Source organism: Anguilla anguilla, chromosome 3 (assembly GCF_013347855.1).
Source record: "Anguilla anguilla isolate fAngAng1 chromosome 3, fAngAng1.pri, whole genome shotgun sequence".
Taxonomy (NCBI): Eukaryota; Metazoa; Chordata; class Actinopteri; order Anguilliformes; family Anguillidae; genus Anguilla; species Anguilla anguilla.
In genome coordinates this window covers 57,188,425-57,211,535 of record NC_049203.1, presented here as the reverse complement: position 1 = coordinate 57,211,535, position 23,111 = coordinate 57,188,425, and the positions used below count along the sequence as shown (strand labels likewise).

Sequence of the window (23,111 nt, the reverse complement as noted above, 5' to 3'; positions counted from 1 at the left end):
TTATCAAAATTTAAAATCTTAAGATATGTTTGCACTGAAAAACCTGCACACTTCTTCACATAGTTACTGGTACAGTGTCTAAGACTGATAAAGAGCAGGTGGACAGACATCTCATAATGACAGTATACTACTTGTTATCAAAAATGACAATAAAATTTTCTATTTTATAGCAGGGCGTTTCTGCAAAAGAGCACCCGTGCTCAGCGAACATACCCTGGGTGAAAAAAGGTTAAATAAAATTTTTAAAAAATTATTTAACAAACATATTTATATTTGTTTTTACACAGACATGAGCTCAGTTTTGGAGATAGTGAGCACCAAGGCAAAATGAAATGTTCAATGTCACAATACAATTTTTTAATCTCACAACTGTTTTTACCAACTTTTGCCAATTTTTTTCAGCAAAGAGGATTCCTACCTGCAGATAAGCCTGTCAAAATGCGTTATGAACCTTACAAACACTGAAAGTGCATCTCCACGAAATAACAGACAACGGAGCAGGACAGAAGGGTAGGCCTACACAAGTTGCGACCTAGGGAGTTCTAATTCTACGGGCTTGCTGATTCTTTTGTCAATCAAGGCTCGTTGGATGGCCGTCAAATCCGTGAGTACATACACTGGCCATATTTCACCTGCGTTTCTGATGCGTTTACGCTTACGCCACCGCACTCTTCTGAACTGTTTTACATATATATATTAAACCGAAACTGCTAAACGGTACACGCTCATCAGACTGTAAAATTCACACAACGATAGCCGTAATAAAAACACGTTTTCAACGTACAAAAATGCCAAGTTATTCACACACACAAGACATACACCGTTTATAACTATAGAAATTAAATAAGATGTATTCTAAAGCAATACTACCCAATATTTCCTCAATTCTTTCAAGTCACTTGGCCCTGTGTTTTGTAATCTTACCATTTTACAATGTCATGCAAACGTTGTGTCAGATCAAAGTGTCAAATATTTCGAATTGCCTCATGGAACACATTGACATTCATGTAGAAAACTGCTGGTGAGTAACTACAGTCAGCATATTTATCCAGATACTTTTTATACTTGCTTCTGAACTGAATTTGTGTACATGTACAAGTTATTGTATATTTGCTACATACAATAAATACTGCATGTGAAATACATATTGTACATACATACATAGAGAACTTATTTAGCCCCATGGGGACATTTCCCTCGCAGCATGTTACATTCACATTTACGAACAGACATTTATACCAAGACACATACAATCATCCACGCAACAGAAAGACTGGGCAGCGAAATACATACATACCTATACGAATTGGACATATTAGACGCCTATTCAATCAATATTGACTGTGAGAAAGCCATCCACACGTATGATTGGCCTGTCCATGTACTGCATGCGTATACAGGGCCACGTGACTTCAAAGAATTGAGGAAATATTGGGTAGTATTACTTTGGAATACATCTTATTTAATTTCGGTGAGGCAAGATAGCCTATATTGTTTGTAGTACCGTAACTTGGCGTCATTTTGATCTCAATACTTTTAATGGCAGGCCTGGATTTTGGCAGTGTGAATGAATGAGTTATAGACGGTGTATGTCTTGTATGTGTGAGTAACTTGGCATTTTTGTACGTTGAAAACGTGTTTTTATGAGATTTATCTAAACACAGGCACAGTACGTAAAATCATGCCGAAAAGGCCATTCGTATTGTGTATACACAGCAAACAAACTCTTCTTGCTTTCAGCCAATCGCTGATAAGGTCAAGACAAATTTCTGCTTTCGTTTCCCCCCGAGGAGACGACCTCTGTTTTAGGACCTGGAACGAATGGAGTGGTTTGATACCCTGTAGAGCAATTCCATGCCTCCTCCCCCTCTCTCTCCCCCTCCTTTAAAAAATAACGAGAGGTGTGCGAGTGTGTATTTTTGTGTCATTCTATCCAGACCGAACAGACACAGCCTACTATAAACTTAAAAGTGGACAGTGTAAACGGAAAGGTTATAACAGTGCTACTCAAGCGCCTTCGCTGGTTCGGATTTAAAACCCGAGGGAGGCGTCCTCTCAGTTTGGGTTCAAGTTATTTTTTCCATGGTATTGGATTGTATTTTACCATCCATTGTAAGTGAAATTTGTCCAGCACTTTTTCCACTTGGACTTGTCAACTGGGTAGAGAAAGCCTTGCCCATTGGAGACAGGGAGAACGAGACACTTTAAAAGCAAAGACTGAGTCAAGTGTCTCGTCCTGTCAAAGCCATGCCGGCTGGGTTTCAGCAACTCGGAGCGGAGGTAATGCTAGCATGAATTTCTTCGTTTTACTTAAAAAAATGACTTTACATGCCATCTGTTTATTTATCACGGCTCAATGACTGTTAAAAAAGACTTTATAAGTTATTGCAATAAAGTAATCATTTACACCTCCACTCCTTTCATCACCAGCGAGCATTCCCTCAGTCAAAATGCTTACCTGCAGCACGGCTTCTCTACATGACTGCGCAACTCAATATATTTGATAATGCATTCAGTAAGGTAGATACATTAAACCATAGGAACCACCAGACGTGAATGCTAGTCATTGTAATACCAGGAGACCTTTTTCTTATCCATATTTAATGGAAATGCTCTTCCTTATAATTTTTACTCCACATATTTGTATTTTCCACCTCCACCTTTCATAGCTCAGGTGTGTGTTGGTCTGCTCAACTCACCTGCGAGATTACTGGTATTTCCCCAGGGGGTGGAGCAGTACCGAGAACAGTACAGTAGGCCTGCCTTACCCGGCTGAAAGACAAGTCAACAACACATTGGCCTCAAGTTGCAGCAAATCCGTGTGATTTTGTTATAAGTAATACAAACATAAAGATTGCGTACGTTTTTAGAAGGCGATATTACTACATAGCAGTAGTTCGAAATAAATTCGAATATCACTGTATTCACACCGTATATTTGCACAATGTCATTCAGTCATATCCGTGACAGAAAGCACTTAACAGTCCTTTCATTTCACATTCTGTTGTGTTTCCATGTAATCTAGCAATCAGTCTAGAAAATACATGGGGAAGAGTCCTGTACATTGATTAAATTTAAAGACAAAAGCAGGCTTATTCTGCCTGAATTATTCATACCTCTGGCATATTTTCTGATATTCTCGAAAGCTGATAAAGAACCATTTCTGGTCAAGGTCATTACTCAGGCAAAAAGAATCATTTGTGTTTGTTTCATATTTGTTTTTTGTTTTTTATTAGAATTTTTTATTTTTTTCCAGCATTTTAGCATTATTAACACTTAATTTAAATACAGTTACTTGAGGCCAACTATTAGTCTAGTTGTCTGGGTAAAGTTTTTTTTTCTTCAGAAATGTAATTATCATATGTCCATGTTAACATAATGCACAAAGTAGGCATATATTTTCATGTTAATTAAATATTTTGTCACATTTGGAAGTATGAGATGATTATCTTGTCACTTAAAAATCTGACCTTGACAGGAGGCACATATTTCCCAATGTCAAAGAAAAACCTGAGCAGTTTATGTATGACCAGAGGGTGTGTTCGTGTCAAACAAAATTAACCTTTTCAATATCATGTTCTTTTGATTTAACCATTCGTTCAACCATTCAACAAAAATGTGCCTGATCTTGAGAAGAATCAGACTTTTGTTCCTTATCTTTACAGTGTTCTGTCAATTAATGATTGTAAGGAACAATGTAATATGAATGGCCGATCTGATAATTTCCCAAGACTTTTTCCAGTGATGGTTGATTTTGCTGAAGAGAGAATGCCCTGTACAAACTGACCTCAGCTTTGCCTTTTGTTTTTGCGTTATTATAATAATATCTAATCCCAGTCTTTGAGGGTAAGCATGTGCAACTGAACCCAATTCACAGTTTCTCTATCTTGTTAAGTTGGAAGGGACAATGGTGAGGGTAGTAGGTGCTTATGAAACGGGGGCAAGCAGTGGAATCAGCTTTGGGACTTGTGATATATGTTTTCGTGATATACCGTTACTAGCACTGTAATTACTGATGTTGTCATACACTTATGACAGACCTTCCCTGTTAAATTTAATGTTACCATTTCCACTCCTCTTCTTACTGTTTTGTTTTCTTAGAAGAATTATAGCAAAGTCCATAGCCAGAGAAATCAGGCATAACTGGCCCTTTTCTCTTTTTTTTCAACGTATTGCATTGTTTTTCTACCTAATTACAAAACAAAAGTCACCATGAGACTCGCTGTGACAAGGTCACAGCAAGTCACGTTGCTGACATATGCAAGGTGTGACATATGTGTATAGTCAGTTGGTTCAGAAGCAATAATTGAAAGCGTTAGGCAATTTCACATTCAAAAGTCTCATTTGTGAGATAAAAGTAGTGAATATATTAAAAGGACATTCTCAGACGCACTGCATTCATTTGCTGAAAGTATGTTAATGCAAAGAAGATTTGGTATGCTGGTATAGAATAAAATTAATCAAGGCATCTGAAAAGAACAAATACAACCCACCAAAGGCATTTTTAAATGGGACCTAATGTAATCTACTGTATGAAAGTTATAATAACAGGAAAACATGCATCAAGTAACTCTCAATCCAGAAACAGAGGAGGCAGTGAGACAGTATTATTCAGAAATAATTCAGAAAAGTAATAAACAAATTGCCAAAGCAACCTGTGAGCATTCATGACAAATGCTGCACAGGAGACGACCTACTATATTCCAGCCTGAGCATGTTGGCAATAAACAGATGTAAACAGTAGGACTGCCTGGTGCCTCTCAGAGACCCTGTCAGTCATTGTGGGGACAGGTGTGTTCAGCTTGATGGCAGAGGCAATGGAACTTAATGTCCAATCCCTAATCATATGGTAAGCAGTGAAGCCCAGGCCTTATTTAAATAGATTTTTCATCATTACCATCACAGATAAATATAGCAATATTTCTGTGTGTGGGTGTGTGTGTGTGTGTGTGTGTGCGTGAGGGGGGGGGGGGTGGTTGACTGTGTCCCTCATGAAAGGGTCTGACTGATATATACATTATGGAGGATTTGTCTGTGATTGAAAGATTATGGAAAGTCCTTACAAAGATGTAATGTGATCACTGTGAGATAATATATATTACTGAGAAGGTTACTATACCGCAAACCAGAGACAATTTTGTGAGAGTGGAGTGAAAGCGAGGGGTGACAGAGAATAGTAGATTTTGTAGGTTTTGGAAAGGGGGGAAGGTTGGTCTGTTTGTTCCTCATAAATAAAACTTGGACTTGATGTCCATGGCTATGGATAACTGTTACATAATGAGTATTGTACATTACTGGACCTGTGTTTTGTAGGAGTCCAATGACCTTTGGTATGCACTTCTTGTACATTGCTTTCGATAAAAGCGGCTGCCAAATAAAGGTAATGTAAATGTAATGTGAAACACATACTCATCGATTGTGGCCAACAGCCCTGCAGGGTAACACATGACTGGATCTAGCTTCGCCCAGGGATGAGAGTGTTTCAGTCGGCAGTGGTTACAGCCTCTCGTTGCACACCAGCAACCCCCACTGGTTGATCAGGCACTTGCAAGTTTACGTATTAAGCTGCGCATTAAGTGTTTTCCTCTGAGCGACCCCCTCTGTAAGCCCAACTTGTGAACTGTGGTGTGGTAAGAAGTGGTGCTTGGTATTGCAAGCTTCGGAGTGCTTTTCTGCACTCTCCCAAATCGACGTCAGAGATTGTAGTAATGAAATCTGTCATATATATGACAAGGGATCCAAATTATGGAGGGGGGGGGGTATTAAAACGCATACAGTAATCATGGGTAATATTGTGATATCACACATAAACACCGCTCATATTTTCATATGGTATTCAAACATGGAGCTGATGCAATTTCATATATCTTGCTGATGCAATTCACTTTCGAGCCGCAGGGTACAGCAACACTGCTTCAACTGGCATCTTAACCAAATGTTTTTATTTATATTACCATTTATACACACATTATCCAAGTTTGCAACTTTGCTCTACAGAGATCCATATTGTTTCTGATAGTGGTGTCTCGCTGACTGGACAAGATATTAGTTTAAATGTATTATAGCTGTTGTGTGAGCAAAGTACAAAGGCCTTGTGAGGATTAAATTATTGTTTGGTGTTTTCAAATACTACCACAGTACTGCATTTATATATACATGAATAAATACAGAAATAAAAAGAAATTGACTCTGCATAATAGTTACTCCCCTCCCTGTGCTGGTATGTCCTTGGCAGGGACAGGAACCAAGACTTGCCCAAGGACCAATTTTTTGCACAATGATAACAGTGTATTCTGTTTACACAGAGAGTGACTGGAACCCTTGCCCTTTCTGTGTTCACTGCGGTTTTGGGGTCCCTTGAATTTGGGTACAATATTGGTGTCATCAATGCACCCCAAAAGGTAAGTCATTAATTTTTTTGCCTAATGTAATTTATTGTGGCCTGTTTGCTACACATGAATAAACTTGAGCATATCATACTTTGAATGGTTTGTGTAACAACGCACTGATGCACATAGAAAGTTCATAGATATGCACAGGGGAAAACCAATGTCATCTTCTAGGCAAAAAGCAAATTCAAAAATGAAGTAATTTATGCTTCAAATGTACTAATGAAGTTCTTGTAAACATTTTGCGGTATTGGTCCTCTTCAATAATATATTAAAAAAAAGATGTTAGAGGCCACATAAAAGCTTGACTATATGAATGCATTGTGCTTTGAAGAAGGTCAGCGATAACACTAGAATGAAGAAATGGAGCATTGCAATTAAACAGCATGGAATCTAAAACCAGGTCAAATAAACGTTAACTTAGTTTGAGAGGTAATTGCAAAGTGGTGGGCAAGAAAAAATAAGATAAAGGAAAGGGAGGGAGGGAGAGCAAGAGAGAGCCGTGCAACTGAGAGTGTGGGTAGAGCAGGTAAGGGAGGCATTCCAATAATGTCAACATGAAGGGGGGTGTGTGCAACGTGCAGTTTGCGGAAACACTGGCCAGCCAAAAATACGTACAAGCCCCACTTCTGAACCCGCCTCCTTTAAATAACCCCCGGCTCGGGTGTCTGACGCAGCTGGGGGTGCAACCGGAGGCTGGAGAGGGGCATTGCTTCTGGTGTCATGGGAAAGAAGGCTATTTTGAGGTTTGTTCATAAGGTTCGTTTAGGGTTCACACGGTGACACAGACAAGGGAGGCGTATCACATTCAGGCAGTGACGCATTCAGTACACGTACAAACGTAAAAGTGGGTGTAAAAACATCATCAGGTTGAGGAATTCGTTACTGTGGTTTGTGGTTCTATTGCAGCATGTATAAACCACTGTCTGTTACTTATATTATACATCTGTGTTTTCCAACCAACAGCTAGTGAAGTCTCTGTGGATTGTTGGGTGTGCATAACATAACATAATGACGAGGGCAGGCCATTCAGTTCAACAATACTCGCCATTTTCCTAATGAAATTATATGCAAGGCATACATCCATAGCATACTACATACTAGCAACTAGCATGCATACATGGGCTCTTTCTGTGCTGAATACTACTGTGCTCTGTCTTTCTTTTCTGCCTCTGCTCCCTGGTCAGATTATTGAAAAGGACTACAATGCTACATGGATCCACCGTTACAAGGAACCCATACCCACTACTACCCTCACTTCCCTATGGTCCCTATCAGTGGCCATCTTCTCCGTCGGGGGCATGATGTCTTCATTTTGCGTGGGGTTCGTCTCTGAGTGGCTTGGCAGGTAGGACACCTGATAGAGTGACAGACCTATGCAGTGCTCAATGGATTACACAAGAACATGGATTCAATTAAGTTCCACTGTCCACTTCATACACACACACTCACACCCACATGAACACACAGTCCTACATGCATACACATTAACAAATACAAACTATAAAACGAACAGACAATGCGGTATTTTCCCCATAAAATGAGATCACCAAATCTAATCCAGGGCCAATTTTAATCGAACCAGAGATGTTACTAGTCATTTTATAGCACAAACCTAACACCATTATTTATATTTGGATATTAATTAATTAGTTAATATATGTTGTCTGTGCACACATGCAGTTAAGTCCATCTCAGATATCAGAATATGCATGAGGACATGATCTGGACCTGAGCCCAGAGTTCTTGTAAAGTGAAAGAGGATTCAGAGAGAGAATAGGGTCACCTTAGCCCTCTGTACATGTTTAGTAGGATCAAAGTGTTCTTCTGGAAGCTGAGGGTATTTTTATGGCATGTTGTGTCCTCACAGATGAACCATACTGCATGTGTTCTCTCACCAACTATATGCCCCTCCTTTCCCTTCCATAGGACTTTTTTAAATCCATGGAGCATATTGCTTCCTCATTAAAATAATCGGTTATGCTTAAAATGTATTTCATTTTATGTTGGCAGCTAACAAATTCACCTATTTCATAGGTATGCACCTGTTAGCTTGTCCTAGAGCAGGGCTGCCCAACCCTGTTCTTGGTGATCTACTGTCATGTAGGCTTTCATTTCAACCCTAATTTGGCACATCTGATTCTACTAATTAGCTGCTCAGTGAGGCCTCTAGCTGTTGAATGAGGTGTGCTTTGTTAGGGTTGGAGTGAATACCTACTGGATGGTAGATCTCCAAGAACAGGGTTGGGCGACCCTGAACTAGAATTTGATATGGTTATTGCTGATTTTGATTATTTCTTAATAGCCCTGAAATAATGAAGTGCTTGAATTAATCATTTATCTTATTGCTACATTATAGATCCATACCATAAGTTGTTTATTGGAGGAATCTCACACCTGTCATACAACCACTTCTATTGAAGATAAATGAACAATATCTAAATTTATTTTAACTGTTGTATGCAATCTAACAGGAGGAAAGCCATGCTCATTAATAACCTGCTGGCATTCATTGGTGGAGCCATGATGGGCATGGCTAAGCTCTGCCTCTCATTTGAGATGATGATTTTAGGCCGTTTCATCATTGGTGCATATTGTGGTAAGTACTTCTTTTTTCCTTTGGATTAGACAAAGGTTTAGTCTCTCCTTTGTAGAGGCACATGTCAGTGGATGTGTGTTTGTCTTTCCATCTGTCGATTTTGTCTGTTTACAAATAGGATAACTTAAAATGGATGGATTTAGATGAAACCTGATGAAGTCATCGCATTATAATGCTAAATGTGTTCATTCTCAGGGTTGGCGTCAGGGCTGGTACCCATGTATGTGGGTGAAATTGCACCCACCAGTCTGCGAGGGGCACTGGGGACTCTGCATCAGCTGGCCATTGTTACTGGGATATTATTTGCCCAGGTAAAGCTGTGTTTGATGAGTGTGTGTATGTGTGTGTGTTTGTGTGTGTGAGAGAGAGTGCAACACCTACCCTGCATAATTTACACATTGTCTCTCACTCTCCAGATCCTGGGGCTGGAGTCCTTACTGGGCAGTGAAACACTGTGGCCAGTGCTCATGGGAGTGACAGTACTACCGACTGTCCTGCAGATGGCGCTCCTGCCCTTCTGCCCAGAGAGCCCACGCTATCTCTATATCATCCGCAGCCAGGAACACCATGCCAAGAGTGGTAGGAACCCCACATGGAGAACAGACCCCTTGCTAACACACCCTGAGGAACACAGTATAGACCAATGAACACTGGTAGTGCTGCGTAACACTAATAAACAGAAAGGGTTAAACTTGTATATTAAGCTTATATACAATTCCGCTTACGCTACATTGTTTCACTGGTCTGAATACAATTTAAGTCAACAAATATGTCTGTAATCAACATTAAGTATACCCAATTTTGTTCCATTAAAATCGCATTAAGGTTCTTATCACATTTTCATACTCATTGTAATAATTGTAACTAATGCTAAATCTTGCAATAAAATGTGGGGGATAAATTTAGACTCACTGGATGATGCATTCTATTTTCTAGGCCCCAGTAGTTACATGCATACACTGCCCCATCTCTCTATCACTCCCTCCTTCCTTAGGCCTCCGGCGGCTGACAGGGATGCAGGATGTGGGCAACGCCCTTGCAGAAATGAAAGAGGAAAAGAGGAGGATGGACATGGAGAGGAAAGTGTCCATCGCAGAGATCTTTCGCTCACCGCTCTACCGACAGCCAATCATCATTGCCATCCTTCTCCAGCTCTCACAACAGCTGACCGGGATCAATGCTGTGAGTTACTGTGTGACTAAGCAGCTGCGGCTAGCTGTTAGCGTAACTGGGAGGCTAGGCTTCATGGATGTACTGAGGGCTTGGAGCTGGACGCCAGTCAGGGATGGGGCTATAAGTGTGAACAAAGAGTAATGGATGGCAGGGAATGTTTTCTGCATTGTCACTCAAGAGTATGTTCCAGTGTTTACCCCCTTAGATAAGGCTCCTTGCTTCTGTCCCGTCTCCCATTCAGATATTCTACTACTCCACCAGCATCTTCCAGAAGGCAGGGGTGCAGAGCCCAGTCTATGCCACCATCGGCGCTGGAACGGTCAACTGTGCCTTCACAGTGGTCTCGGTAGGCTTACAGTAGGGGATAGCGGAGCAATATATGCAATCAGTAACACTATTAGATTAATATATATATATATATATATTACATCAGCATAAATATATTAAAATAAATACTGTATCAACAATTGCTACTGGCACTAGTTGAATGTCAAAAATGTGCTGTTATCTTACTGTGAAACAAAGAGGATATTTATTTTTTATTATTTTCATTTCATTGCAGTATTGCTCTAGAAACTGCAGCTATTTGTAGATTCTAAATATTACCATGACACCTTTAAAATGTAAAACAGATAAGTGGAAAATTTCCAAACTGTGCCAAGATTGGTTGTCTATATCTAATTGAAAATTGCTTAATCAGAGTGAATTATATATGGTGCAGTCCATATGTATTTGGACTGCGAGGCTTTTCTTGGCCCTGTACTCTATCACATTGGATTTAAATTGTAACAATGAATTTGAGGTTAAAGTACGGACTGTCAGCTTTGATTTCAGGGTGTTTACATCCATATAGGGTGAACCATGTAGGAATTATTGCCTGTTTTATACATAGTTACTCATTGTAGGGAACCAAAAGTAAAAATGAAAATATATTTAAATAAAGTGATATTTAGTATTCAGTTGCACATCCTCTTCATTTCAATGACTGTGTGACGTCTGCAAGTGAAACACATGCTCAATTGGATTCAGGTCAGGTGATTGACTTGACCTGTCAAGAACATGCCAGTTTTTGGCCCTGAAAAACTTGGTTGCTTAAGCAGTATGTTTGGGCTCATTGTCCTGCTACAAGGTGAAGCACCATCAAATTAATTTTGAAGCATTTGTTTGGATCCAAGTTGCTAAGATATTTCTGCACACAGGTGGCATGCTTTGGGTCATTAGTTCCTTTCTTTCTACACACTTTCCTCTTTCCATCATTTTGGTTCAGGCCTCTACTCGTCTCGTCTGTCAACATACAACTTTATTTCAGTACTCTACAAACACTAAGCTGGCCGTTCTGTTGTTGATATTTATTTACTGACAAATTCACAAATAGACTGAATATCTCCAATGTTATTCACAACTCAAATTGAAAAATTACCTTCATACTGACCTGCTTGTTCTTTGTGGTTCAATTAACAGCTTTTTCTGGTGGAGAAGATGGGTCGTCGAACACTTCACATGCTGGGATTGGGTGGCATGTGTTTGTGTGCCATCATCATGACCGTGGCTCTTGCTCTCTTGGTAAGTTCAGCAAGGGTTCAGATGACACTTAAGAATGAAATGAAGCTCATACTGATTGAGGTTCAGTACTTCCTGTCCCACTTAATGGGCATTGTAAGCAACTCTCTTCATTCTGTCCTCTTCTTTGCCCCTGCCTCTATGCATTGGCTCTTCTGCAACTGCCTGTAGAACTGAGTATAGAACAAGAAGGACACCAGTGCAGGCTGGTATTAGGATTATAAGATGATGATATGCAGGGGTGCCACATGGCATAGTGCACTTTTTCAGTGCTAATCATGCTCAGAATAAAAATGAAAGATTATTATTTTTGTAACATAATTCCTGTGCAGCAAGGTTTTACCCATTCTTGCAAATTCAGAAAATTCTGTTACACCTATGTCCCGAAAAAAAACATCAGTGGGTTGGTTTTTATTGGTTCAACCTGTGCTTGCCTTTTTAACCTAGCAGCATTAATGGGCTGTACGTGAAATACTGAAAACCTGCACCACCCTTCATGAAGGCATTTGCTTACAAATGCTCTTACTGCTGCCTCACATCCTCTGTCTGCTTGCATTCACCCTTCTAAGTGATCTCTCCCCCTCCTCTGGCCCCGTCAGGAAAGCGTGCCGTCAATGAAATATATCAGCATGCTGGCCATCTTCGGCTTTGTGGCGTTCTTTGAAGTGGGCCCAGGGCCCATCCCCTGGTTCTTTGTGGCCGAGCTTTTCTCCCAGGGTCCACGGCCAGCCGCTATGGCTGTTGCTGGCTGTTCCAACTGGACCGCCAACTTCATTATCGGCATGAGCTTCCAGTACATCGCTGTGAGTATGAGAAATTGATCATGGTAATTGATCTTTAGTAATACTTATTTTTGTGAAAGAAATTCAGTCAACTGTTTCAACCACTGAATACACATTATGAAGCAGGTAAACTAATGTCAAATGTAAGAGATGTTTTATACTCAGTCGTACAGTTAAAATTTTACCATTTTCCTTTTGTTACAAAAAATCTAAGCAGAATTTGAGAGTATAATATGAACTTTATTCTTGAAATTGATCAATAGAGCCTTGTAGTCTGACACGGTTGTTATTCATCAAGATCTGTCCAGTTCCAGACTGGTAACCCTACAACCCTTTCTCCCTCTTCATAGGATCTTTGTGGCCCATATGTCTTCCTCATCTTTGCAGTTCTCCTCCTCTTCTTCCTTCTTTTCACATTCTTCCGAGTGCCTGAGACACGGGGAAAGACCTTTGACCAGATCTCTGCAGGCTTCCAACGTCGCCCAGTCAGCATGATGGACCTGGACATGGGCATGGACATGGACATGGACATGGACCTGGACAAGGCCAGCACAGAGCTGGAGTACTTGGGGGAGGGAAGTCTGAACTGAGATATAGGGGTTGGGGAGGGGGGGACAAGCTTCAGCTAGAGGGACGGGAGAGAAAAAGATGGGATTGGATGCCTGCTATGAAGCGAGAAAATCTAAAGCAAGTAAACGGGTGGGAGAGAACTCAACACCATTTTTGGTGTGTAGTGGCAGTAAGGGATGTGGAAGAAAGGAACGGGAGACATTTTACAAGGCTAGCCATGAATGAAGTAAAAGGTGTGGGCTGGGATTTTACTCTAAGAATGCACACGGTTGCTTAGGAGAAAATTATATTCCTGCACTTTAACCTACACACTGCAGATTTTATTTCTCAGAAATGGAAGCTGCTCACAAGCACAGTTACTGACAAGTAAACTATTTCCATACAGTGAACACAGCGCTCTATCCTGGGGATTATTCATTGTCCTAAAAGTGGTAATGTTCTATGTCTTTTTGGCCAGCAGAGACCATCCAAGCACAGTTTAAACTCTGAGGGGCTGCCACACAGGACACATCCCTTGGAATATGATTGACTGGACCTCTCTGTATGACAGATATCAATGGGATTACTCTTGCTGCTCAATAGACAGTGTATTATTAAAACAAATTGTTTTAGTACATGATGTATATAGTGTTTTTAAGGTTATTTTGTTCTGGTAAAGGGTCTCCAAAAAGTTAATGCACTCAATTGTACAAGTAGACCTAGTTTCTATCTGAACAACCCCAAAATAAGCACCATCGATTTTAAGGTTTAAATAGATGTATGAAAGCTATACAGATATTGTAGGGTTTGCTGATGTTTGCCAATTTAAGCATGTATGCCGTTTGATGTCCAATCTGTACTGATCTGTGTGTCTGTGGCAATTTGTTACAAAACAAAAACTGTAAAACATGAGGACCTGCAATTTATATAAAGTCATAATTAATGAAAAGCCATTTTGGTCTTTTGTGTTTGACAAATTTTCTAGATACCCGCTGCAGCTCACCTTGATGCAACAGACCTCAAGCTTTCCAAATATGCCAGTGACAAATATACAGAGCTTAATTTGTGGACATTTCAATGAAAAACCACTTTCTACAAAGCACACAAACTGAGTATACCCACACAGTCTCAACCAAAGCACTCCCACTGTGATGCCCCTGGGTCCGTTGTATCAGGGGGAGCTGCAGTGGGTATCTAGAAAACTCATCTCAGCGAAACCATCAGGATGGACAGATAGATAGTACTCTACATTAATTTCAATTGTTGGGTGAATGGCCCTTTTAACATACACAATTGTACTTGGATACTCTGAGCCATGATCTGAAGTGACCAGCCAACAAAGATTGTACACTTACACGTTATAAACAAACATTAAATTACATATCAATTTAGAAACCTGGATTTCATAACGGTAGTTTTGAAATTTTAAAGAGTCACAGGGACAACCCAAATGGAGACTGAAGTGACAGGATGTGGTCTGGAATGTGAGCAGTCAGCAGAAGCGGGGAAAAAAACTGCAGCATGTACATTTTTGCATACAGGATTTTCTTTTTAATGTACATTTTATATACTGACGTTTCATTGCACATCATTCCCTCCAAAGTGCCAACAAAAACAAGACAAACAGAACAAATGGGAAAAAAGGACATCATTATCCAGCTCAGGCTGTGATTCATTAATAGGGGGGCAGCATTATATTAGTCCCTGCAGGTGGTAGACAATAGTATGGTCTCAACGTGCAATCCCACCCTACACTCCACCACCCTAACATAGCTTTTCCTCATCCCTTAAAACATAAATAGCCAAATAGGCCTGGTTACCATTTCGTTATAGCTCTTTTCAGTAGATTAAAGTAAACTGGCGGGAACGTGGAAAAAGTGGCCATCAGTGCAGGTTTATAATTTTCGTGAGTTGTTTTTTCAATTTCCATCACCATTAAACTTCTAAATTGCACTCCCCTTTTGCCCCCATTTGTCCAGCTAAAGGGTCCAGGCTAGACAAGTCTAGTGGGGTGTGATGAGGTGGGGGAGGGGGCGAGGGAGGGGGGTGGGGAAGAACTGCCCCCAGCAGGTGTGGAGAGACGAGCCTGGTCCAACCCCAGCTAACCCACCCAGGGACCTACAGAGAGTGGGGGAGGGAAGGACAAGGTTTGGGGAAGAAGAGAAGGATGAGTGTTACAAGCAGCATGATTAGTACTACCAAATTTGTGTACTTATGACCCCACAGAAAGTAGACAACTCCAGACCCATAGCCAATACACCAATCATAACTTGAGGAAGAGGCATTCTATAAATCATAACTTTTTTAGCAGAAAGCGGTCAGGAATGATAATCTTGTGTACAGCCCTGGAGGACAGGAATTCACCCCCATTAAAACAGTCCAGTTTTGCATTAAATCCAAAAGAGAACCAGCTTTTTAAGAAAGTTGCTATATAAATTGATTTATCATGACAAGCAGTAAATCCAGGTTGCCAACAATACATTTTCCACCCCAAATATAAATTATATATACTGAAAATATTGAAAAAGAATATTACACTGTACATTTTAATACATTAGACATTGCACATAGGGGCAACTGTACAATTACTGCTGCTTTCAGATATGGCAATACATTTAAACACTGCTGAGAAATGTTTATTGTATTAAAGGAAATTCCACATATTTACAGTATTGTAAAACATCCAATTTCTGTAAGGGAACAAATGACAGCTCTCCCTTCTGTCACCAATTTCCATGGGTGAGAACAAAGTTGCCATCACCCCAGTGTTTGGCTTATTATACTTATCAGCCTATCTTGCTCACCTCTCAAAAGGGTCATGTGATCACATTTCCCAGTGGCGTCATTCAGAAGGTGGAGTCACTGTCATAGCAGGCACCTATAGAGAGGGACAATGGGAATGAAGGATGACAGACCATCATAAGAACGCATGCCGTCATGTGTGAGGCATAAGCATCTGTACCAGTTGCTGCAAACTTAATGTAGCTGCTAATTTAGTGGGCCCCATGTTCTGGAAGAGACTGTGGATCATGCCAGTGCCGGTATGTGCTAGCAGGCGAAGTGAGAGCCAATATGCCAGGGATGGGAGGGTTTCAGTTTGCCGGGATGACCTGCGCACCAGTGACTCCCACTGGTCGACTGGGTGCTCCAAATCATGTCCGAGTCAGATTAGCAAACTGTGGTGTGATGAGAAGCAGTGGCTGATGCGTTTCAGAGGAAACAATTGCCTGTGCCCTCAAATCAATACTGGACGTTACAGAGAGAGCTGATAAAAACCACTTCGACATTCAACATCAGGGAGATAAAGGGCACAAAAGCACAGTATACAAAGCCAGTAAGTCCATAAATTTACCTTACCAATATCACATAAAAAGAAATGCTCAGGTTTGTGCTTCTTCAGCTTTACCTTATCAGATGGCTTGTCGGTTTTGGGCGACATCTTGGGGGAGGATTTTGGGGAAGCTTTGGGTGAAGACTTGAGATCTGCAGGTTTGGATGTTTGGGTGGGTGAGCTGGGCTCTGTGGATGGTTTTTCAGTTCCATTCTGAAAGAGCAGAATAGAATAATTTTTCCCAGGGGAAATTTCAGATAACAGATTTATCAACAAAAAAAAATCTAAACATTCTAAAATTAAACATGTAATGACACACTCAGCTCTTCATGTTGCCATCACAGCAACATGATGTCATGTAGAACAAAGAGGGATTTGGGGGGTTGGGTACAAATAATTGTTTATGGATATAATTACACGAGGGACCTCATATCAGTCAGAACCAAGTGGTTAAAAAAAATAAAAAATAAAAAAAAAATAAAAAGGGGGAGGTTAGCCATTTTTGGCTATAAAATACCCATACAAGTTTTAATAGAATTATAGATAATTGGTGCAACTCTGCTGACCTCATGCGCAGGGGTCGCCTTGGATGGCGCAGACTCAGAGTTCCTTAGCCTGCGGCGGCTGAACTGTCTGCGAGGCCTCTGCACTTGGGTCTCAGGCGGTCCCCCATTAGGCTGCCCCTCTTGTCCTTCTGTCTGGCCCTCTGGGAGGGCGGACTGCTGGCCCTCTGCCCGTTCTCCAACCGCTGGGCGGGGGCGGAAGGGTCTAGTGAGGGGGAAGAACAGTGCATGCAGAAAATTAGCCTCACTTGCCAGGCACATTGCTTTAATGTACTATGCACACTGTAGTCAGACAAGACCACAAATTATTTGGCAGCACACTAATTTTCAGTAACAAATCATGATCTCTTGCAGGGGCACCAATTTAAGGTGGATTCATACTATAATCCCTGGCAGGGAGTTCACAGTATGATCATAAACTATTTGCAACTAATGATTAATGGGTAAGTGCTTCTGGTATGACTGCTAGTACACAAGAAAAAAAACCCAGGGAATTAATTTTGCCATCTCTGAAGAAATGGTGCCCTACCAGACAGCAATACCAAAACTGTCCACAACAGAAAAAAAAAATTGGGAGTTTCACTTGCATGGTATTCACAATTTGAAGGAATTAATAAAAAACAAATTAGAGATTTGACGTTTGTCTTATTGCTCTGCGAAACACAAGTGATGTCGTTTCTATGCTGAAACTAACTCCTCAACCCTGTTCCTGTAAAACTATAGTCCGGTAGGTTTTCACCCCCTACATGGCATACCTCAACAACTAGAGCTTGTTAAGCTGCTAATTAGTAGAATCAGGTGTGCCAAATTAGGGTTAAAATGAAAACCTAAAGCACGGTAGATTTCCAGGAACAGGGTTGGAAACCACTGCTGTACAGTAACGCTCACCAGCAGTCACATTTAATTAAATGACAGGAGTCGAAGGGGTTCGGTATGACCTCTGAACTCATCGGTGAGGAACTTGGCCTCACTGACCTGCGATACTGTGGCCTGAATCTCCGAGGAGCAGCTCTCTGCTGGACAGCCAGTTCCCCTTCCACCACGACCCCTTCATTCTTCTGTTCACCCGTCTCCCCCTAAGAGGAGACACTTCAAACTACATAAAGAACGGAAAGATTCTAGGGCAGGGCCGCCCAACAGTTCCTGGAGATCTACCATCCTGTAGGTTTTCACTCTAACATTTACGATGCACACCACTAAAGAGCTAGAAATCAAGTTGAGCTGCTAATTGGTATAATCAGGTGTGTCAAATTAGGGTTGAAATGAAAACCTACTGACAGTAGATTTCCAGAATCAGGGTTGTACTGCCCAGACTTAGTCACAAGTGGGGTAACGCCGTATGACCTTTTTCTTTATCATGAAGCAGCACTTCCAACCTTACAGATTATATAGTTCAATTAATGAAATAATATTAAAGTGCTTTTCTTTCAGCAGTGAAAATCACATTGGTTTACAAATAAAATTTGGCAAGTCCATTAACATCCCAATTACACCTAGAGTAAAATTTTCCTTTCGATTTACCCGTCACAACTTTCAGCAAGACCTCTTTAAAAGCAGCAGGCCAATCTGCCTGCATGATCCCAAACTGAGATCAACAAAGCACACATGCACATCTGGTAACTGTACAGAATGGTCCACTCAGGAAAAACGGGGCCATGCTGTGGTCTTTCTGTGATCCTCACCTCTTCCTGGCCCTCTTGCCTTCGGCGAGGGCGGCGGCGGCGAGGAACGGGGCGTGGTTGTGGGGCCCCACCCTCGCCGGCCCCCTCCCCCTCAGATGTGGGGCCAGAGGAGCCCTCTCCACCCTTGCTCTGTTCAGCCTGGCCAGGTCGGGAACCACGAGGAAAGAAACGCCGACGGAACCTGCGCTTGTTGGGGGCATAACGGCTGCCTTTGACTGGGACACCCCCTGGCCCAGTCACATTGGCAGCCTCTGAGCCCTGGGAATGAAAGTTATGACTCTCCTTTAACCTTTCATGTGAAAGGGTGTAGAAAATGTTGGCTCCATGATAATATAGGACATACATGCAGATTACAACTCTTAATGCATGATGTCCATTACAGTGGGCACAAGGTTCTTCATACACAGTACAAGTAATTTTTTTGCTTAAAGCATAAACTTAGTGCTCCTTTGCATATTACCTAACGCAAATATAGATTTAACCTGTTCTGTTCTTTAGGAATAGAAGGATTTTAAAAAGCCCAGACATCTTGCCTTAGCTGCTTCAACTACGTCAAACTCCACAATTTCTCCATCTCCAACACTGCGAAGGAATTTTCTGGGGTTATTCTTTTTGATCGCCGTCTAAACCAAAGAAACTCTGAGTGAATCGGGGCTCAGACACAATAAGAATCTTGCTTGAATTATAAATCCCAGCAAACTCACCTGATGGACAAAAACATCCTCCTTTGTGTCATTTCTAAGACAAAGGACAGACAGGTGAGGTCCAGTCATTATCTATTGAGAGATTAGGAACCACTGAAATATGAAACCGTATCCACAGACTAGTATTGGGGTAGATGGACCAACCTCTTAGAAGGCAATTGCCCATTCTTCACAAATGTATGCATCTGCACACAGGCACACACGAACACTCACTTGATTTGTCCCACAATGGTCAAAGTATCCATTATGTGACAAAAAGAAATGGCAGAGAAATCGGTACACATTGTGCATTACTGCAATGATGTGTACAAGTGATTACAGACAAAACTAACATGAGATTTTAATACCTAAATGCATCTTGTTCACCCTTCATGCAATCCTCATTTTGAGAATATTAAAAAATATTTCCATGTATAGCCATAGGTACCTGTTTATGAAGCCATAGCCATTCCGCACATTGAACCATTTCACTGTGCCTTGGACCAGAGAAGCTGCAACAACATCAATTAGGTGTTATATTTTCCCACATAAATATCATGCAAATAGAATTTCCCAAGCAATATTTGAAGGGTCACCTGAGCTGTCTGTATGTATGCTTGTTCAATATCAGACAAACAATGGAATGGTCAAAAACATTTTAATATGCAAGTCAACCTCTAAAGGAGACTTCCTACAAAGTCCTTTACAGTGGGCATGCTGTAATCTACTTCACTTATCACCCAGAAATGGATCCAAGTTGTTTGTATAGTGTGAGCGTATTCGTTGATTATTAACAACGAACTTTGAGATGTGTTTCCCCACACCTAGGTCAAGTAGGACAAGAAATGCGGCCTAAGCAGAGAAATTCACAGGCAACCGAAATGAAGCTGAAATTAGCCCAATGCCAAAAGGCGGTTGTGTGCTCTCCTCATTGAATACCAGTTTCCAGGGATAAAGAATCATTTTAAAACTTAAAATCGCTGCATTCTAAATCAATCACATCGGCTACCCTCAAATATTCTCTCCAAAAATTGACGCATGCAGATTTACTTTGTGATTTGTAGGTTAGGATCGGTAAACATCGACATACAGTTCACAGATTGAACAGACTGTTCTAATTGATCAAGAAAACTGATTAAAGCCCTTATTGTAGTTGGATGTATCTGTATTTGTCCATTTAAAAGCCCCCCTTTCCTATATTTCCCACTCGGTTAGCCGTGTAATAAAATGCCATTCTGTGATTGAATATCGACAGGACAATATTTCGACATGTCCGAATTGGCATCCATAAGAATTAACCACACGAATAAGACTTTGTGCCTACAACACAACATTTTACTTCAAACAAATAATTTTCCTTACTTCTCATTTCCTTATGTCTATAATTATATCAGTCTGCCTGTTAAAATTTAACAGTTGAACTGTCGGCAAATTATACGATGAGAACGTGGCTGCAGTTACAGTCAAGAAGCAATATCAATTTACCCATTTTGGAGAAAATGGCCACAGGACTTTTGCCTGGGGTAAAAGTCTTCACACCTGCACTACCAAATGACCAGACCATTCGTGGCCTGAAAGAAAACGGAACACGTGGAACTAGCGACCTATGGTAGGCTACGCTTAATGATACGAATTCTTAAACTCATATATTGAAGTTCAAACAATTGAGTTTACATACCAGGTTTAACACACTACTGGGGAAAACTGTGATCCATGCACCTTCTTTACGTGAACAAAGGGAGAGTAAAGGCGTGAACCATGAAAACCAATGGAATGCAACTCAAATATTGATGCGGAGACATAATATTTGATCACAAATCATACCACGAAAGCGGGTGCCCATTACCCATGCAAAACAAAGATTTTCAAAAACATTTAACCGGAAAAAAGCTTTAAAAACGGTAGGCTAATTTCTCATGGGAAAATTCTACATTCAAGTCATCTTGTCATTTCCCTACCTATAATTTTTTTCTCCAGCTGTGGCTGGTCCTCCAACGGCGCCGACGGCGGGGAGCCCGATACTTCGGCGTCGCTCATTTTCTCTCACTATCACGCTTTTTGTTTCTTGCCCCCCTCCCTCTTTCTATCCTAGGTTTGCTCGGGTCGGCAGTGCAAACTTTTTATGCCTGTAGTCTCATGAGTAACGCCGAATTTGCCCCACAACCATTGGCTTTTGATTAGCCAATAGCCGGAGTCCCATTGGCCAAAAGAAGCACAACAATTGGTGGCATGCAAGGTGCGGAGCTCTCGCGGGGAACTTGGTCTGATTTGAAAAGAAAAGAGAAAAACTTCAAAAGGTGTAAGCGATTTTGATGTCATATTCACAAAATTACAATCTGGTTTACGTAGCACATAGGAATTCGTTGTGGTGATATTATTTTAAGGGCATACAGTCTATATATTACAAAATAATGCAATGTAATGTACATTAACACAGAACACTGGCCCAATTAACAGGAAACAAGTTGCTTTATGAAAATATGCCTTTTAAAAGTTCATGCCATGTAGCATGAGGAAACTTCAAAACTAGAAAGATTGACATATGATCAGTGTGGACGATATCTGCCAATGGAAGTAAATCAATTCATTTTAATTCAGTATTTAGCCTAGAAACGCAAAAATGACATAGGCCAACATGCAACACAACCATAACGTATTATATTGCATTTAATTTTCAGTTATACAAATGAAGAAACATATTTGCATTTAGGTTGTTCACTTGGTTCATATTTTGCAAATGAACTTTATAATAATCCAATTAGTTTGAGTGATATTCTTTATATGTGCTATAACTCATACTGATTGCATTTCATATCTATGCATCTATCCATCCACCCATCAATTATCTATACCGGTTTAACCTGAGCAGGGTCGCGGGGGTGCTTGAGCCTATTCCAGGCGTGCATTGGGCGAGAGGCAGGAAGCATTTCAAGTCTATGAAATGTAATTTCCCATGCCTGGATATGCACGTATTTTTAAAGGGAAGCAGCACATGCAGCATCTCAGGTAGGCTACAACGCCAAATTAGTCCGTAAACATCTGGTAGAAGGGAAAAAAGATTGAGTCCCATTTAAGCTTCTTTCGCACTGGAACTACTCCGTACTCCCTGCCTCGCCTGGTCTACCAGACATAAATCTGGGCTCATGTTTCACTGGACTATATTTAACCAGGTAGCTCTGAAAACCGCCAAGTGTGCCTTGTGGGGCAACCACTGGTCAGTGTCGTGTCCGAACTTCAGGCCTAGTTCATTCAAACCGTACACGTGATGTATTGACGGCAAAACCAGTTTGGGTCCAGTTGCATTTTTTCAGCCGTCATTGTTTAACCCTACAGTACATAAGTGTATAAATCTGTCAGATGTTTTTAAAACTCAAAAATGTTGTAGACAACACGATTAATTTTCAAATGAGTTCTGTCACTTTAATACACAAAACGAAAACCGCAACCTGGACTATATTAGTTACTGTAGGCGATAAGAACGTTCTTTGTCGTTCCTTCGTTGTGCACAGGATATAGGCTACCCATGGACTTGTCCACAACTGGGTTACAGGTTTGTGAGGTAGGCCTGTAGCTGGGTGCATCCACGACTCGTGGTTATACAACGCCTGCATAGCACGACATCCCTGTGAGATATTTTATCATCGTAGGGTAAACCACGTTGAGGCTGCACTGTTCATTGATCAGTCTAGTCGTTGTAGTTCGACTTTCACGTACAAACATGCAGGAAAGGGGTATTGCTAAAGCGCGTTCCCGGAATCATGGAACCGCACCCCCACAGAACTGTGCGCCCCCCCTGTGAA

The 23,111-nt window shown here is 41.0% G+C and overlaps 2 protein-coding genes across 5 annotated transcripts; one reads left to right on the top strand and one right to left on the bottom strand.

Annotated features, from left to right (window-relative positions):
• Nucleotides 1-1,826: 1,826 nt before the first annotated feature.
• On the top strand, nucleotides 1,827-13,093 carry LOC118222920 (solute carrier family 2, facilitated glucose transporter member 4-like). Its single transcript, XM_035408856.1, has 11 exons — nucleotides 1,827-2,280; nucleotides 6,306-6,401; nucleotides 7,577-7,737; nucleotides 8,864-8,988; nucleotides 9,184-9,299; nucleotides 9,405-9,567; nucleotides 9,983-10,170; nucleotides 10,403-10,507; nucleotides 11,623-11,724; nucleotides 12,321-12,524; nucleotides 12,854-13,093. The coding sequence occupies exons 1-11, from the start codon at nucleotides 2,248-2,250 to the stop codon at nucleotides 13,091-13,093; spliced, it is 1,533 nt and encodes a 510-aa protein (XP_035264747.1). The 5' UTR covers nucleotides 1,827-2,247.
• Nucleotides 13,094-14,578: 1,485 nt separating this feature from the next.
• Nucleotides 14,579-21,443, bottom strand: LOC118222922 (Y-box-binding protein 2-A-like). Of its 4 annotated transcripts, none has more exons than XM_035408858.1 (10): nucleotides 21,270-21,443; nucleotides 19,760-19,823; nucleotides 19,333-19,366; nucleotides 19,162-19,251; nucleotides 18,629-18,886; nucleotides 17,922-18,022; nucleotides 16,950-17,151; nucleotides 16,459-16,596; nucleotides 15,857-15,930; nucleotides 14,579-15,170 (listed from the first exon to the last, which is right to left on the bottom strand). In XM_035408858.1, the coding sequence occupies exons 1-9, from the start codon at nucleotides 21,346-21,348 to the stop codon at nucleotides 15,895-15,897; spliced, it is 1,002 nt and encodes a 333-aa protein (XP_035264749.1). In that variant the 5' UTR covers nucleotides 21,349-21,443; the 3' UTR covers nucleotides 14,579-15,170; nucleotides 15,857-15,894. The 4 variants fall into 4 exon arrangements, with proteins under 4 accessions (XP_035264749.1, XP_035264751.1, XP_035264752.1 ...); XM_035408860.1 differs by having other exon boundaries at nucleotides 19,333-19,404; nucleotides 21,270-21,408; XM_035408861.1 differs by lacking the exon at nucleotides 21,270-21,443 and adding an exon at nucleotides 20,797-20,908 and having other exon boundaries at nucleotides 19,333-19,404.
• Nucleotides 21,444-23,111: the final 1,668 nt, after the last annotated feature.